Source organism: Tursiops truncatus, chromosome 14 (assembly GCF_011762595.2).
Source record: "Tursiops truncatus isolate mTurTru1 chromosome 14, mTurTru1.mat.Y, whole genome shotgun sequence".
NCBI lineage: Eukaryota > Metazoa > Chordata > Mammalia > Artiodactyla > Delphinidae > Tursiops > Tursiops truncatus.
In genome coordinates, this window is record NC_047047.1 from 49,209,383 (window position 1) to 49,228,770 (window position 19,388).

At 41.2% G+C, this 19,388-nt stretch overlaps 1 protein-coding gene across 1 annotated transcript in view; it reads right to left on the reverse strand.

Annotated features, from left to right (window-relative positions):
- Window positions 1-2,118: 2,118 nt before the first annotated feature.
- Window positions 2,119-19,388, reverse strand: part of STON1 (stonin 1) — a 53,223-nt gene continuing 35,953 nt past the window's right edge. Inside the window, exons 2-4 of the mRNA XM_033838572.2 lie at window positions 15,099-17,060; window positions 7,682-7,884; window positions 2,119-5,157 (exon numbers count right to left, since the gene is read on the reverse strand). Coding sequence (XP_033694463.1) covers window positions 5,083-5,157; window positions 7,682-7,884; window positions 15,099-17,013 — 2,193 coding nt within the window. The 5' untranslated portion in view covers window positions 17,014-17,060 and the 3' untranslated portion in view covers window positions 2,119-5,082. The remainder of the gene's footprint in view (window positions 5,158-7,681; window positions 7,885-15,098; window positions 17,061-19,388) is intronic.

The window sequence follows — 19,388 nt, forward strand, 5'->3', positions numbered from 1 at the left end:
AGAAAGGCACTATTTTTCTATCTCTTTAGTACTTACAAATGTTTAGAGATAAGTATGGTATTTAAATCTTCGGGATGTGTAAAATTGTATTTAACAGCCTTTTTAGACAAGGCATTAGGAATACTTTAGAGTGTTTGTCTATTGCATTAATTTTAATTATACTCCACTGGATTCACAGTGCTTTGAAAATGCTTTACAAAATGCCCCCAAGATCTTTTATTAATCATAATACAAGCACCATCAAATTCAAACGCTGTTTCTCATTCTGGGTAGCAGCAGCTTGCCTGCGAGCGCCCTCTTCTGTTTCAAGATAATACCGCAAATTGTATTACAGGGAATTCACAGCAATTCTGGATAGTACAAAAATGGGCTTTTCAGGAAAATGTCCACACACAGAATCATATTATTTAAATATGCTATCCTCCCACCTGAGGTTTGTACGGCTCTTCTGGAGCAGATAGATGAGGCGAAGATGAGGGAAATGTTGCAGTCCCCGAAGTATAGTGGTGATTTGCATTTCTTCCCTAGGCAGTCTCATAGAAATGAACTTTAATCTTTAAAAAAAAAAAGGGGCAACTCGTCTAATCTGTTCTCCTTACAGACAGGACATGATTTTAAGGCATAAAATCACCTGGAGCTTTTATCTAAGGTAGTTTTTGTAACTCACCTATTTGCTTTCTGGCTAGCAATTCTGTCTTGCTTTAAAAATTGACAAATTCGTATTTAGATGCCAGGTCTAAGCAGGATCTTATTAACAATTATAGCAAAAATATTTTGTTTCAGTATAAACTGGGGAAATATGCAGGCGATCAGGTTGAGCGCCATGGAATTGCCATCAAGAATGGTTAAATATTGTCAATTTCACATGGTTCAATTAAATACCTTGTCCGTCCTGTCAATTTAATAGCCTTGTCCGTTAGGACCCTGGGTAAGAGCACAAAAGGTCCTGGGAGTAGAGTAGCTGCTGAGAATGGGGAGGGGCTGGAAGAGACCCAGCAAAATGTAGTGAAATCACCTTGTGTCTACGCAAAGGGGGGGGGGGGCGAGTCTAGGTGAAGTTGAGACAAAACAGGAAAGAAATGATTGATGGAATTTGAGAACTTTTGTTATAAATAGGATTGGTTTATGTTACTTAATCTTTTTGTTGTTCCTGCCCAATGAGAATCAAGCCCTGTTAATTTCAGTAGTGGCTGAAACAGTTCCAAATGATCTGGCCTCTATGAAGTTCCATTTCCTGATGCAGTTTTGAAATTTAACTTTAATATAGCTAGATAAGAATTGAATTCCAACACATGGCAGCTTCCTCATGCAAAGGGCGGGTGGAGAGGTTGTTAGGTTGGTTTTTATTAGAGCTGATTTATCGTCATATCTTTAATGCCCCCCCAAAACACACACACTTTATCTGAAATAGATTCTGTAAAATTGCAAAAAAATAATTTTCTAAACTTAAAAAAATTTCTTTACATGCACATCATTTCCAGTTGCCAAAGTTTGAAAGTTCCTTAGAATTCTCCTGGTGATAAAGTTCGTCCCGTTGGGAAGAATTGTGAAAGACTAACTAGTTCATTTATCCAGGTTATCAACACCTTCATTGTCTTTGAGTTATTTTACAACTCTGTAAATTTTAGAAAACTGATAATAACGTACATGATCTTTGTCCATACAAATGCAAATTAATTAGGGGAAATTGATTATTGATATTGGCCTATGGATAGATCCATTTTGCATCTATTTGTAAATTCTTTTCAGAATTCCTTATTTCCTGTACATGTCTCTCTGCTCTTTGAATTCTCCTTAGAACCACTTGTAACATCTTACCAGTTCCCGTGTTAGTTAATGAGTTAAGTAAGATCTTGGGCATCTACTCATATCATTTATGAGAGTAATGATTATATCCTCTTTTAAAAATCATCCTTTAACATCAAAGATTGTAGTTTGATTGTGTTATTTTTCCAGGATGTGCCAAGACGCCATGTACGCTGAGTCCTTAATAGTGAAGCAGGTATACATTTGCCTGACAGAGTCAATTGGTTAAGGTTATTGAAATTGATTTCATACCTTAAAAAAAATTGCCCCAGACCTTGCAAAAGAAGATATAAGTCCATTGCACAGCAAGAATCATTTGAAATACATCTTTAATTTTAAAAAATCTATATGCAATCTACAAAGTATTTTGTTACATGATTATTAAGGCTCAATCTGTTTTATATCTGTATTGATGACATAAAATCATATTTTGAATAAGATATAATAATACTTAGTCATTATCAAGGAAGGCCTTCTGACATAATTTATAAGAGAAGAAGGGCTATATCGAAAGCACAGACCCAGAATGAAGGGAACTAAAACCCTAGAACTGTTTAATATATAAATCAGGTCAAAAAATGCCAGCCTTTATTTATGCTAGGAAGGGTTTTTTTCCATACTTTTTTTAATGGATAAACTATTTCTATCCCCATAAAAAAAGGAAATGTCCTTAAATTCAGATCTGTAAATTGATCAGGTAACCATCAAGCCATGAATGCATTTACGCGGCTAATACGATCCTTTGACTGGTAAGGCAACCAGACCAAACCAATTAGAGCAGAACAATTCATCCCAAACTGGCCCACTCCTTGGAAGTCTGCCATTGTGTCAATTAAACAAATGACCCCAAGGGGGTCAAACTCATAAAGCATTGATCTAAATTACCTAAATTAAAATGCTAGAAAGGAGTAGTTCCTCCTTCATTCACTTCCTTCCTCCATTCCCTACTTTAAAAGCAGGAGTTTTTATTGTTGTTGTTTTGAAGATCATCATTTACTTTCTGGCAAAGGAGATTCTACTTCTTAATTGGTAAGTCTAAGTGGACCCTACCTGAGTTTTCACTTAGAGCATCAGGATCACATCTGACCTTCTGCCATTTCTGAGGTCAGAAGAATTGTATTAAAAAGCCTCTCCACCTGACACAGAATGTTAATTTAACATTAAGTAATGAATATTTAAGGATCCTAATAGATGTGCAAATGAACAATTATGCTGCAGCACCCCGCTGTTCCTGCCATCAACCTCTGCATTGCTGCAGAAACTCACTTGGGCTTCAGTCAGCCTTTTGTTACATTTCCAGCACTGAATCTTGAGACGTTCCTGAAGGCTGAAGGGCTGGTGAATAAATGACCCCAGCAGTGAGGTACCCACACATACTGGCAACCTGTGAAGCCTAAGGAGTGATTAATTGAACCCTGTGCTGAAATTACTTTGAGGTGTAAATATTCATCAAGTTCATCTGAATCAGACTCTGAGTTCTTTATGGGCAGGACGCCATGAAACAGATCTGCAAGGACCAGCAGTAATTAACCCAGCTACCGTCCCTGGTATCGTGGAGCAGCATCAGGTTCAGCCCGCCTCCATATTTGTTCTGAGCAGATTGAAGTCACTCCAGAATGTGCCACACCAGATGATGAGGCCGGATGGTGGAATTTTTTTTAAATGACGCGCACATAGATTTGCCCTCCTATACATCAACAGTGAGTCTCAAGCATATGATATTATGAGCAATACATCAGCTGAAGTTAAAAAGAGCAATAACAATTCATTTTAACAGTCAACTTTTGCATTCTTTGCCTTTACAGTAAAATAATGAAAAGCATTAAATCTGCTGATTGATACAGATCATAAATGTTTGTTTTATAAAATCTGCATTTCTTAACAGATTAAAATGAATGTAATGTAACATTAAATAAAATGTATGAGACAAACTCTGTGGGCCAACAAATAATGTTGTTTGGAAGAACGCTATTATATCAGTTTTGACTCAAAACAAATCTAGTAAATAAAGAAAAATACCCACTAATCATATTTAAGGATCAACATAAATTGAAGGTACATTAATACCACATGTTTTTTCCACGTGTTTTTCTGACTAAAAAAATAACTAGAATATAGATTTCCTAAATTTAAAAGTCTGACCTTTCACTATAAACACTGAAAGGAAATTATAAACAGAATTATAACTGCTAATGCCATTGGCTTTTCGTTAAAAAACAAACATTTACCTGGCTTTGAATAGAAATATCACTTCTTAGAAATGTAGATAAAATAATCTAGTGTCTTTCACTTCGCTCATCTTTTAAAGAAAATTACTCTAAATTAAGCAGAATTAGCATAAATAGCATGATAGCAGAGCTAACATAAAATAATCATAATATGATTTAGACTTCTACTCAAGAGAAGCTTGTGTTAATTACAAAAAAAAATACTTTATCAAAATACATTCTTAGAGTCTGAACTTCTGGGAAACAATATTCATGAACTTTAAAAATTCATTTTTAACATACATAAATATTTTAACTAGTGTCCAATACTGGGATTCCATTTTGAAAGGAATCTCTCCAAGCAAAGGGCAATATGTCTTAGTGATTTGTACTGAAATATGTATATCAACAGAACTAGCTTCTTTGCAGCACACATCAGAATACAGATGTATTTTGAAAATAATGATACCGTGGGTGAAAGACAGGTACCAAACACAGCTGATGGTTACTCACCAGTGTGGTAACAGGACAGGAAGATAAATAATTCAGAGTCAGAGATAGTCCCACATCTCCATGTTAGCCTGTGGTTTCAACATCATCCTACAACTAACCACGTTTCAGACAAGAGCAAGAGGGAAAGTTAAGTACTTCGGTTTACGTCTCCTCTGATTGCCTCGTCCTCTAGTACTAGTGCTAGCGCAATAAGAAGAGGTAGGGGCTGGAGGATAATAACTATGGCCCCAGGTAACCCAGAGGGCAAAACAATCAGCCACCAAGTAATCAAAACTCAAAAATGCTTTGGCCAAGTGGCTGTCAGGCCACAATAAGAGCGCCTCTGAGTTTCACTAGGAAACAAAAACATCATGAAAATTATAGACACATTTTAGATCACACCCCCAGGGCACAAACATATCAAAAGCATAAAGTACAGACGGTTCGGTTGCAGGTCTAACTTTTCTAAACGTAACCACTGGACCTGTCATTTCCACTCTACAGTAGCAGAACTTTGTGTGGTTTCTGTGAATTGCGTATTTGGAAAGTGGGTCGTCATCACTGACTCTTGCTACTCCTACTGAGTTACGCAGTCACCAGCTTTATCTGGGTCTTCTCCATCGATTTTAATCCACTTCTTTTCTATTTCAACCTGTCATGCAAAAGCAAAACAGGGGCAGCATTAACAAATGCAACACAGCACAACATCTCTTCAGTCCTCGTTTGTAAATGAGGCAAGGACTCTAGCCACCTCATCCTTTGGACACAAACACAGCCCCTCTACCCTGTCGTGCCCATTCCCAAGTGAAGCACACTGCTCTCTTTTGGCACCACAGAGTCTCCCAAATCCTTCCCTTCTAGGGTCAGATCTGGAAGAGGACAAACTTTCTTCCAAGTCAGACACAGGTTTTATAAAATGTATACGGACTACATACACTGATAAGACATTTACAAATCTGGCTAGACATGCGATCAAAGATGCCCCCGAGTATCATATATCCAGCCTCTGGCCCACCTGAGATTTAGAGCACACCCAAAATCATCTCTCTAACTAAAACTAGTTTACAACAGTAAACAGCTGGGCCAAACCATCTGCCTGCCCCTCTTCTTCTTCATCTCACCTCAAACGGCACCTCCTCACAGAGGCCCTCCAGGACCACTCTAGATAAGGAAGCCCTCCATCCCTCTCTATCCTGTGACCCTCTTTTACTCTCTTCTTAGAATTTGTCACTACTTAAAATTATGTTATTTGCTTGTTTACTAATTATTTTTTGTTCCACCACTAGAAGGTAGGCTTTATGAGAACAGGGGGTGGTCTTTTGTTCACCTTTGTGTTCCCAGCATCTATGGCAGCAGCTGGCGCTTTGAAACTGCTCAATAAATACTTATTAAATGGAAGATAACATTTTGAAACTGACTGCCACCAATGCTATTAAAGCCAAAGAGACTTTGGTATATAATTGTGAGCGGTCCTCTACAACTGTGTGAAGCTGGCACATCCCACGAACAGCAAACAGTATAAATGACATCTCCATGAGCACCTGACACACATTTCAGTCACACACAATACTTAGATGCCTAGTGTTACAGGTCAGGTTCCCCAAGTAGCAGATGCTGAGATGGAGACTGATGTGCAGAAAGTTTACTGGGGAGGGCTGCCGGGGAGGACACCTGACAAGGAGGGGAGGGAAGGGAGCAGAACAGGAAGAGGGAGAAGTCGGGCCGCAAAGCAGTCCCAGTAAAGGCTTCAGCCGATCCCCAGGGAGGGCTGAAGCTACGAAGGCCCTGCAGGGTTATTCCAACTTGAGGTAAAAGGGTCTTTAGACCCCTAATCCACCAGTTACTGGACACAGGCTGCCCCAGGAAGGGGGCATGACCTGGAGCATGGCATCCTTCTTCATCCAGGGCGATTCCCAGCTGCCAAGGGAATAAGTCCTTCAGTCCTGAAGGGGCTGCACAGAACAGTGCCCATTCATCATTCATTTTACCAATAGAATAAAAATCACCAGACCCAAACTTACAGGCTTCTGAACAGATAGTCCAAAATAAAGAAAAATCCAGACTTGGTTACTATATTATAGAACCACCAGTTGGTGCTAATGATGTCTTATATAATCACACCATTTCAAGATACTATGGGGGACTTCCCTTGCGGCGCAGTAGTTAAGAATCTGCCTGCCCATGCAGGGGACATGGGTTTGAGCCCTGGTCCGGGAAGATCCCACATGCCATGGAGCAACTAAGCCCGTGTGCCACAACTACTGAGCCTGCGCTCTAGAGCCCGCGAGCCATAACTACTGAGCCCGCGGGCCTAGAGGCCGTGCTCCGCAACAAGAGAAGCCACCACAGTGAGAAGCCTGCACACTGCAACGAAGAGTAGCCCCTGCTCAACGCAACTCGAGAAAGCCAGCGCACAGCAACGAAGACCCAACACAGCCAAAAATAAATTAATTAATTTAAAAAAAAGACACTATTGGAAATGTGTGGCAGAGGTTATCTCTATATCTAAGTCTGAAGATGAGAAGGAAAAGCAAGTTTAGGAACAAACTTGTGCAAGTGTATGTCACTCCTTAATTCATCTGGCGCAAGAATGCAGATGAGCTGATGGTGAACATTTAAAATTGTGGTGACAGAGTAACTCAGTATTTCCCAAAGAGTGCTCCACAGAATACTATTCCAGAAGATACTGATAGGTGTTTTACAGGAGACAAGATTCCATAATTGATGAGTTGGGAGAAACTGAGTTAAGTTTAACAAGTTTCCTTATTGCAGAACTTCTCAGAGCCTTTGTTCAACATTAATTTAGTGTACGATGTTCCCCAACTTATTTTTTTCCTGGATCATTATAGGGGACATATGTTCCATAGAACACACCTTGGGAAATGCTGTTCTAACAAAATCTTTATTATAAATATGCTTCTGGAATGTGAACTTATTTTTAATGCCCTATTTTTCATTGAGAGCTGAGTTAAATACACAGCACTGTGTCCTCAGGCTTCCAATATTCTCTAGAACTGAGGGGAAGAACTAGGCTCACTGGTGACCATCACTCGTTTCTAGGTCAAATACACACATACACACACACAGTCACTTAACAGGGCAAAGCAAATATCTAAAGCCAAATCAGGTCAAAGCTTCGGAAGCCCCAACTTGAACTCAAGGGCTTCGGGATGTACCTGGATGTTGTAGCAGGCTCGCTGATGAACATGTTTCTGTGGCTGGACATCACTCTCCACCCCCAGAGACCTGACCTCTGTCCTTGAGGCACAGGTGTCAAGAATCCCAAACTGAACAGTAGCAAATGGGTACCAATCAGAGGGAATTTCTTGGTCTGATCCAAGTTCTAGTTTGTATGACAAACAATGGGGATGATCAGGACCTTGAAGAAAAAAATCAAATGGTCAGTCAAAGTATTTCAACGGCCATTGAACATTTCTCTTGAGCATAAGAGGCGTGTATCCCTCTCTTTAATAAGCATTTCCATTAGCACTATGGTTGTGTGAATTCCACTAAACGACATACTATCAAAATTCACAATTTTGCACTAACTGGAGGGAAGTCTACCTGCATTTTTTAAGTACTAGCTTTGAAGTAAGTACAACTTTATCATTATATAGTTATATATGTTAACTCCCAAAATGTTTTCAATGAGAAGTATGCTGTTTCTTTTTTAAAAAAGAAAGTTTAATATTTCATTTAATTATTCAAATAAAACAATGACCAACAATACAGCGATCAGAAAAATTTAGAATTATATCAAGTTCATATGTGAGTGCCTTATATTGGGTGATTCTAATTCAGAATAATAAAAGTATGCTAAGTTTTTTAAATTAAAAGGTGAGTAACATTTATATTAAGCATCATTATTTGGCTATAATGTGCATAAGATCTGTAAAGAGAGAAAACTTTCTTTAAGTAGACTGAATAAGATCTTACAGTAATTCTTAATTTATTCATTTTCTTACCACTCTATTTATTGATAGATAATGCAAAGGTAAATTTCAGCCTAAATTAGGTCACATTATAAAGAATTATGATTTTTTAAAAAGTTAAACTTAATGGATTTTTTTACATTTCAGAAAATATTCTAGGCCAAGAATTCTTTTTTTAGTAGGATGGATTATTTTTTAGTACACTAATTCCCACTCACCCTCCTTAAAGCTTCGACTGGAACAAATGTACCGTGTAAATATGGGCATACTGACTTTCAGTGTTTCAATGCAATATCTCTTTTCACTTCACTTTGCCATATATTGAGCATCTACTCTATGCCAAGCCAGGCCCTGTGCCAGACCTAGGGATATCAGATATACACAAAAGCTTTAAGAGGGGTCAGGTACTGTGTGTGTGTGTTTATGTGTGTGTGTTACAATGGAGTAAAAAATATTTTCAACGTAACCACTATAGTAACTCTATAAATGTTCCATGATTCTGTTCCTTTAGTCCACAGCATCTACATATCCCATGCAGCTATCTTTACTTAAATTAAATGTATGAGATGACAATAATTTCAAAAGCCAGATTAAATTACTATACCACTGACACGACTCAAGAAAGAACATTTCCATCAGAATATAGCGTTAGGCACAAAAACAAGAGTTTAAAGGATTTCACTTAAGTCTTAAAAGATAAATTGCCTTTCATTCCTTACAACCTGTTTCTTGTAGAGAGACTAATAGAATTCTAAGGCTGTAAAAGGCCTTGAGAACTCATCCATCAATTAACCAACAGATGCTCATTAGCATTTCCTCTCACTTGTAGGGCAGGACAACAGCGGCCTCAGAGGTGCTCTAAGCTACCCAGATCACTGCAGGCAAGTGATAACTTTATTCACACACACACAAAGCCAGGGGAGAGTCCACAATCCATTAGCCTTTCTGGCCTTCTGTCTGCAGGATACATAAGTTTATTTAAACTTAATTCAGGCAGTCTTCAGTCCTTTATGGCATAGTGGTTAAGCATATGAACACTGGACTCAGATGGCCCAGGGTCAGATCCCAGCTCTGCTACTTAAAAGGTGGGTGACCCTTGGCAAGTTATTTGATCTCTCTGAGCCTCAGTTTCCCCATCTGAAAATGGGGGTGATGATGATGATAACAACACAAACCTTATGGGACTGCTGTGAGGATTAAACAAGCTAGTTGGCACACATAAGAGCTCTAGGGACGTGGTATACTATAGTGGTATAGATAGAAGTGCACAGTGCTATTCTATTACAAATTCAGTATTGTTATTTAATTACCATAATTTTGCTAATGAAAGCACCATGAATTCTACCCTTGCAGAGCTGAAAATGATATTGGAGATGATCTAATTGATATTAGATGTGAATACTGATATTCACATTTTAAAGAGAAACTCTTTTGGAACTTTTGCAATGAAAATCACTCAAGCTGAAGACCTAGTACTCCAAAAATAGGTTTAGAAACAAAACCTTTCTACCCCCTTTTCTAAAAAACTGGTAAAAGGAGAACGTTTTTCCTTTCAAGTTTTCTGGCATATTTTTCCTGGCTTTTAAAACTCTAAATACTCTACAATGTTTAATAACTCACACTCCCTTTGGACTTTGATATCCATGAAGAGCAGTATCATGTCCGTCCTTAGCACAAGCCTGGCACATTAGGGGCTCAAAGGATATTTGTGGAATTTACAAGTGAATGAACAAAAGATAGAGGAAAATCATGTTCTTTATCTCAGTACTGACCACCAGGGGGCACTCTCGGGCTTCGGTAATTAGTCCCTCATCACTTTCTAAGGACCAGGAATGCAAATCACGAAATCTATTTAGGTCTAGTAGATACCGGGTCCCTCTTGAACCAAAATATTTCACACGTGAAACTGAATTGGTGACAGCTGGAGGGAATGAATGGTAGAAGGATGACACAAGTAGTGGAGGAGGAGAGAACAACCAATGTGCTGAAGAGAAAGCAAAGAAAAAAGTAAAGGCGAGTCATATTTAAAAATTGGTTAAAACTGGGAAAGTGGAGATAGATACATTTGTTAACTGACCCTCCACCATGCTCACTTCTCTTTCTAATTCTACGCTACCATATGTACCCTCTATGACTAATCGGTGTTTTCAAATGTCCTCATTCTCTTCTCCCTCTCCTTCCTCCCTTTTCCTCTCTCTCCCTCCCCCTCCTTTTCCACCACCTTCTCTTCCTCCTTCTCCCCCCTCCTCCTCCTCTTTCCCACCCCCAGCAAAATCTGTGCACAAGAAACTGTCCTCTGTTGCCATTCACACCTTAGCCTGAATGAACTATCTGGGGCCAACCTTTGTTGTAAAACGAAAGGCTCACCCACTGTTAAAGGAATATTAAGCATCGATGTGCTGGTAGAAGAGACATTTAAGGAGCCAGCATCCCTTCCCACCTCCCCTGATATCACATGTAAGTTATTTCACCAATAGGAAAATTCAATTCCGATCTCAAAAATCCCCAGGAAAGGGGCATAAATTTTTTTTTTAATTAGTACATATACTTCATACATTTTTTTAGTTTCCTTTCTAAAAAAATTTTTTTTTCTAACAGGTTTTTCAGAAACTAGCTTGAAAGGGTAACGTTTTAAAGACCCTCTTTTAAAATCCTCTGTTCTCTAAATGCCCAAGTGATTTTAAAATCATATAGAAACATCGAGATACTCTAAGTCCTTGCTCCTCTACGTGAGGTCCATGGCCAGCCGCGCTGGCATCACTGGAGCACGTGTGGGTGGCACAGTATTGGGGAGCCCCACCTGCTGATTCAGAGTCCACATTTTAACAAGGTGATTCATATGCACACAAAAGTTTGAGAAGCACTGCCTTAGGATAAAGATTTCCTCTCTGCCCCAACCTTACTCTTTCTATGTTTCTTCTCAAGAAGCAAAATGCCAGGCAGCCTCTTACTCTTCGCATTATCCTCCCCCAGCCCCTATCGTGGAGAAGCCTCGGCGACAGGGCCACGGGATCCCAGAAGTGTCTGGGCCCCAGCCTGGCTCAGAGCTGCCCCCTGCCCCCTCCCCCAGACTCCACCAGACACAGCCTCACTGCCTTTTCCCGGGCCTCCTCTTGGTGCACAGACCTGATTTGAACAAAGCAGCTTTATCCCAAAGAATCTGGTCAGTGAATTCTCACCACGTAATTGTCTGGAATGCTCACATTCTGTGTGAGCCTGGTGCTATGACAGTCTTCCACAAATATTCCCAAAGGCCAAGGCCAAGTCCAGCCAGCCTCTCTGGGAATGCACACTCTTCGAATTGTTCTCAGTGAGCTCAACTGCTGGTAAATATGGATGGGAGGGCAATAACAGGGCTCTAGAAGACACAGGGATACGCAGCAGGGAGGAGTGATGTCTAGGAGGCCATGACAGGTCTCCCAGGAGAGGTACGAGGCCAGCTGCATGGGAGAGCCTCTTACAAGCACCAATAGCTGGGCCTCACCCTGGGAGTCTGATTGGTAGGGATGAGGCCTAAATATGGGTATTTTAAATATTAAAGCTGTAATGATTTTAAGGACTCTTAACATGCAGCCAGGGCTGGGAAACAGATTTTAAAAGGAGTGAGGAGAGGCTATCTCAGCTAATGGCACCATCGCCCACCCGGACCTCCTCCCAGCCCCTCCCTTTCCCCCAGGCCCACAGACCATTGTCACTGTCTCGAGGTCACCTCTTCTGAATTCGCTCACCCACCGCTCACCTCTGTCTCAGTGCTCCCACTGCCCTCCACCTTGGTCAACCTCTCTCCCCTCCTACCAGCCTCCCTGTACTATAATCTACTCCTGAATCTTTCCTCTGCAACGTACGCCTGACTTTCTAAAACAAGGTAGGATTCTGTCACAGTCATGCCTGAAAACATTCCTGAGGCCCTGCTGACAAACTCCACACCCCACAGCCTGGCTCACGACCCTCCTGGCAGGCTGGTTTCTTCTCCAACTACCCCCTCGGCCCCATAACTCAGGTAAGGTCCCCCACCGACACGCCTGTGTTTCTGCTGTTCCTATTCACTGATTCTCACAGGCCAAGCTGAAGCAGAGCCTTCCCTACTGCCCCCTGCAGTTGATGACTCCTTCCTCTGGGATCCCTATTAGATAACGTCTGTACCTGTTCCAGAAGAGAAGAGAGCAGATTTCCACAGCTCATTTGGATAGCTGCTTCTGCGTCTGCCTCGCCTACTAGACTTATGTTTCCAGACAGCAGGGATCATGTTTGCATCTGTATCCCCCAAGCACCCAGCACGGAGCCTGTACCTAGAGGAAATTCAGTGGGTGTTTGTGGAATGGACGTGTGAATGAGTGAGCCCTCTTACTAAACTCTTGTTGACTGAATCAATTAACTCTACCATTAATTCTGAGAAAATGCACTGTTCTGAACAGGAACATTTTCACAAGAAGCTTTGTATGTTGTTCTCCTTCCAAAATTAGAAAAGAATGATTGGTACAGGTTCTCAGTTGAAAAAAAAAAAAGGCGTGGTTGCCCCGGAGGGTCTAGCTGGAGTGCCTGCTCCGAGGTAGAGCAGCTGGAGTGGGCTCATTGCGAACCTGTCCCCCTGGCCCGCTGACCCCAGCTGGACAAGCCAGCAGGCTGAGCCCTCTGTGCTCCTCTCTCAGAGACATAAGCATTGCTGCAAATCCAGGCAAAAGGTGCACCTGACCTTTTGTTCTGGGCCCAGTGACCATCCCTAGGACCAAAGGAGAACAGGAGTCAGCTTATCACCCAGACCTCAGAGGACATCTGTGGACCAAGGAGGTTACGGTTCGCGTTCCAGCCTACCTCCCCCTTTCCCTCTGTGTTCAGCAAAATAAAAGGCAACGATATTCTGATTTTTAGAACGTCTCTCACCTAAAAGGCAGCACACATAACTTTGAGAACAGATCCCTTGGAACCACACACTCAAAACCTCAAAATCTGTTTCCCTGGGGGGGAAGACAATCTGAGAATGGTTTGAACTTGCTCCTCCAGCAACGTTATCAAGAAGGCAGGAAGCATTACCGCTGTGGATGATATCCTGGAAGATATTCCCATCATGCTGGAGTTGACCAAGAGGTACCATTAGAGGCCACGCCTGTGACCACGCTATCCTATCACTGCCTCTCCCCGCCCTGGGCCTGGGCTCTCCTGGCTGTTCCTTGGGACTAGAAGGTAACCACCAACTACTGTGAGTCAGGAGGACACGGTGGAGGGGAATTTGGCATGAATGGAGAAAAGCAGGGAGTGTCAGGAAAGGCTACTGAATGGGGGCTTCCCTTCAGCACAGGGGCCTAGGGCTCCTCAGATGCCAGCTGTGTCTCTCACCTGCTGGGCCCTGTCTGTAGCTCAAGATACAATCAGTTGACAGATGTTAAGCCAGAAAACTGCAGGGCACAGAGAAGGTGGCATGCTGCCCCTTAGGTCCACCGTAGTCTGGGGCTAGCTCTTCCGGCCCCAAAACAACACGAGACCTGCAGAGCAGTTTCCCTCAACCTGGGTCATACATTAGGTTCACCTGGGGAGCTCTCAAAACATATGGGTGCCTGGGGCCCTCCCCCAGAGGTTCTGATTTAATTGGCATAGAGTAGAGCTTAAACATCAAGGTTATTTAAAAGCTCTCAGGCTATTCTGACGGCCAGTTTTGAGAAACACTGCTGTAGGTCCACCCTGAATAAAAATGCTTCCTCCGCAGTCCACGGCGTGGAGGGCCCTAGGATGTAATTAAATTCCCCTGAAGGATTAGACCAGATGTGAGCTATTTGGAAACAGGGATCAATCTTACTTCTCTTTAGCCCCAGCACCTGATGTGGCACTTGGAATACAGTAAGTGCTCAATAAAGGTTTGCCTAAATGATGAATGCATCAACTCAGATGCCCCAAATCTGCCCCCAACTTAGCTCCATAGCCCAGTGTTCTGCCAGAAGTAACTGAACTAAAACAGGCAGCAGCCCTACCTTCAAATTTTGCTTTTTTGCTTTATTATGTTACACCCACTACTAACTTACTACTTTAAAATAAATGCAGTACTAGGGCTGTCTCTTCAAAGTTCTAAGCTTCTAGATTCATTGTTTGCCTTACAAAATAAAAAAAAGTAACTGAATTTTAATGCTTAATGAAAATTAAAACAACTTGTCAAGATGGTCAAATTGGTCAATTCAGCAAAAGAAATTAACTTGGGTGAAAATGAAAGGTAGTCTTATTTCAAGAAGCGGGGAACAAACCCTAAGGAGGAAGTGGTACTGGCTGAGAACACAAAAAAGTTCAGGTATGTTCAAGGATGACAGATCTTAAAAGGTCAGTTAGGGAATCTAAGCTATATGAACAATAATTTTAATATCTGAGGCTGACGGTTGATGTCAAGAAGTCCAACTAGAAATTTTCCCTCGGTACCGCAGATGGTAGCCTCGGATGGTATTTCTTATGATACCTTAAAAAAATGTTAGGCTAAACTTATCTGGTAGAAATAGGCATAAGGGGACACAATAAACCAGCTGTTTGACTAAATGTTCCATCTCCCACCCAGCGATGTAAGCATGGCCTCAGCTGAATGACGTTACCCCATCTGCCTCAGCCTGGTTTCAACCCAAGGAGGAGGGGGGAAAACATTTAAGTGATTTCAGATGAAAATCAGCTTGGAGTGTTGAATATTTACTTGAATTTTTATCAGGAAGCCGGTCTATCTTCCATACGACGGCCCGGTAGGCACTCTCATATTTTGCTGACCCCACAGTGACCTGTATGACAGGTTCAGATTCAGGTTCATGTAAACTCCCCAGACACGCCCGGCGGTTCATTTTGGCTTTCAGGGACTTCTGCCTCTGGAGGTTCATGGTCCAGAGGGCCTTGATCCACTGCGATGGCACAGGAAAGTGTATCATTATGTTGTCACAGGACCTCAAGGATGGTCTCTGGACCAACGGGGCCATGTTGACAAAGGCCTGAAGCTCCACATACGCCCCCTGGACAACCACTACAGACTTCAGGGAAAAAGGAAGGTCTTCGCCGCTATACAAAGTCTTGAAACGCATCAGCTCAAACCGGCAGGCATCCAGAGGTACGAACTTAATGATTCTTGATTGCTCAAATTCTTGTGCGTTCACACACTTATGGAAATGATAGTCAAGAATATCAATCCCCTTCTTTTCTGGGTCTTTTTCAAAATAGCATTCATTTCGCTTCTGCAGCTCAAGGTCATTCAAGGTTAAAAAGCATTCTGTGTTCCCATTCACAAAGCAGAGGCACCAGATTTGAGTTATCACAGCACTTTCAACCAATTTTCCTTCTTCTTTAGTGATTTTACCCCAAAAGTTGTCCACAATTTCAAGGAAAACTTCTTGCTCCTCATAGTTCTTCTTTGGTTTTGAAACAGCTGGCAGCTTCATCAGCTCCTCCTCCACACTGGTCAGAAAGTCAAGGAAGTCATGGTACTCTGTGGATCCCAACTTCAGCATTTGTTCTATGTCTGGTTCGTGAACTACTTCTGTCTTAGAATGGTATTTCCTTTTTTCTGTGTAAGACACATGTTCGATCTTCACAGTATGGATTTTTCCTGTCACACTGAAGTTCTCAACTTTGGGTTCAGAAAGCCTGCAGTATGGATTGAGCTGTAACTCTTTAAATGGTTTTTCTAACCCCTTCTCATAATACATTTGCAAAATTCCTCCAGGTAAGACTTTTAGAAAAATTGGCCCCCACTGACGGGAAGACATCACGTTCTTCTTCTCAGGAATTCTCAACATGAAAGACCATCCGGCTTTTGGCTGACTCCTGAAGAGCATGTGGGGCACAAAGGAAGAGGCAGCATCTTCAGCATACAGATACTGCGTAGACAAATTTCCAAATGAGTCTTGGTTCTCAGCTGATTGGAGATGTTCAAGTTTCTCACAGATATAGTTGAGTGAACATTGATTTAAGGCTTTTTGATCAATAGGCATCTCTTTGTCTCTTGATGGGACCATCTTTCTGCTTCCTGGAGGGTCAAAGGTGAGCTGGGAAGCACTGCCTTCATCTTTCCAAAATGGACTTGAAAAGGCACAGTCCTCCTGAAAATACTGAAACTGGGGAGTATCACTTTGGAACCCTAGGCTTTCAGCCTGGTGAGGGCTCATTTCATCTGGAAGACCCACTTTGGGAGCTGGATGTATACATGAGTGGTCACTGAGTAAGGAAGCATTGGATAAACAGGTTGGTTTAGTAGGCAATATGGAAGAACCTGCTCCAGGTATAAGTGGACTGTTTGAAGATGATTCTGGAATAGGATAAAGCACATGAGTCCCTGCTTTGGGGATGCCAGGAAAACCTGGGAAGTCTTTGGTAGGTGTAGAAAGAGGAGAGTTACTTGGAGGTCCTGGACTGAAATAAAAGTCTATGATGGGAGAGGAGAGAGGGGTACTGCTGGTGGAGGAATATCCACTGGGAAATTCCTTAGTACCAGAAAGGTTCAGTTTAAGTCCATTTGGCCTACAAATGCCTTGATTCTCCAGAGGGAAATTCTTTGACTTTTGAGAAGACTGAAAAGCAGGGTCATCATCAAATGTGACCCAATTGCCTGGGTTTGTGGAGCACATCTTTGGGATCAGATTGCGGTCTTGCCAATGAATCAGATATGTTGTCTCTGTTAAAGGACAAAGAGAAAATAAGAACATAAAATGAGGGGGAAAAATTCAAGTTACTAGAGGACATTTGTTCTGAGAAACACTTGGATTTAAAAGTATCCAGATTTATAAATTAACTGAGTTTAAAGAAATGCTTAAAAACTGTAACACTTTTAGGGCTTCCCTGGTGGCGCAGTGGTTGGGGGTCCGCCTGCCGATGCAGGGGGTGTGGGTTCGTGCCCCGGTCCGGGAGAATCCCGTGTGCCGCGGGGCAGCTGGGCCCGTGGGCCATGGCCGCTGGGCCTACGCATCCAGAGCGGCGGGAGAGGCCGCAGCAGTGAGAGGCCCGCGTACCACAAAAAAAAAAAAAAAAAAAGCAACTGTAACACTTTTGATGGCTGAATGAATTAAAAAAACAAGATCTAACCATACACTGTTTATAAGAGACCCATTTTAGATTTAAGGACACACATAGACTGAAAGTGAAAAGATGGAAAAAGATATTCTATACAAACAGAAACCAGAAGAGACGAGGGGTAGCCATGCTAATACAGAACAAAATAGACTTTAAGTCAAAAACTGTCATAAGAGACAAAAAAGGGCATTATATAATGAAAAAAGGGTCAACTCACCAGGAAGATATAACAATTATGAGAATCAGAGCACCCAAATATATGAAGCAAACATTAAAAAACTGAAGGGAGAAAAAGATACCAACACAATAGTAGTAGGAGATTTCAACACAGCAACTTCAATAATGGATAGGACATCCAGATAGAAGATCAATAAGGAAACAGAGGACTTGAACAACAGTATAGATCAAATGAACCTACCAGACATATACAAAATATTCCACACAACAGCATCAGAATACATTCTTCTCAAGCACATGCATAACATTCTTCAGGATAGATCACATGTTAGTTTACAAAAAAAGTCTCAAAAATTTAAGAAGACTGAAATCATATCAAGTATCTTTTCCAACCACAATAGAATGAAACTGAAAATCAACAGCAGAAAAAAACTGAAAAATTTACAGGCATGTGGAAATTAAGCACTACACTCTTCACTAACCAATGGGTCAAAGAAGAAATCGAAAAGGAAATTAGAAAATATCTTAAGACAGAAAGGGCAGATAGCAGAAGCAAGAAGAACTACAATACTGCAGCCTGTGGAACAAAAACCACATTCACGAAAAGGCAGAGGACTATGTACCAAATGAAGGAACAAGATAAAACCCGAGAAAAGCAATTAAATGAAGTGGAGATAGGCAACCTTCCAGAAAAAGAATTCAGAATAATGATAGTGAAGATGATCCAGGACCTCAGAAAAAGAATGGAGGCAAAGATCAAGAAGATGCAAGAAATGTTTAACAAAGACCTACAAGAATTAAAGAATAAACACCTAGAAGAATTAAAGAACAAACAAACAGAGATGAACAATACAATAACTGAAATAAAAAATACACTAGAAGCAATCAGTAGCATAATAACTGAGGCAGAAGAACAGATAAGTGACCTGGAAGACAGAATGGTGGAATTCACTGATGTGGAACAGAATAAAGAAAACACAATGAAAAGAAATGAAGATAGCCTAAGAGACTTCTGGGACAACAGTAAATGCACCAACATTCACATTATAGGGGTCCCAGAAGGAGAAGAGAGAGAGAAAGGGCCCAAGAAAATATTTGAAGATATTATAGTCAAAAACTTCCCTAACATGAGAAAGGAAGTAGTCACCCAAGTCCAGGAAGCGTGGACAATCCCAGGCAGGATAAACCCAAGGAGAAACATGCTGAGACACATAGTAATCAAAGTGACAAAAATTAAAGACAAAGAAAATTTATTAAAAGCAACAAGGGAAAAATGACAAATAACATAAAAGGGAACTCCCAAAAGGTTAACAGCTGATTTCTCAGCAGAAACTCTACAAGCCAGAATGGAGTGGCACGATATATTTAAAGTGATGAAAGGGAAGAACTTACAATAAGATTACTCTACCCAGAAAGGATCTCATTCAGACTTGATGGAGAAATCAAAAGTTTTACAGACAAGCAAAAGCTAAGAGAATTCAGCACCACCAAACCAGCTCTACAACAAATACTAAAGGAACTTCTCTAAGTGGGAAACACAAGAGAAGAAAAGGACCTACAAAAACAAATCCAAAACAATTAAGACAATGGTAACTGGAACATACATATTGATAATTACTGTAAATGTGAATGCATTAAATGCTCCAAACAAAAGACACAGTCTTGCTGAAGGGATACAAAAACAAGACCCATATATATGCTGTCTACAAGAGGCTCACTTCAAACCTAGAGACACATACAGACTGAAAGTGAGGGG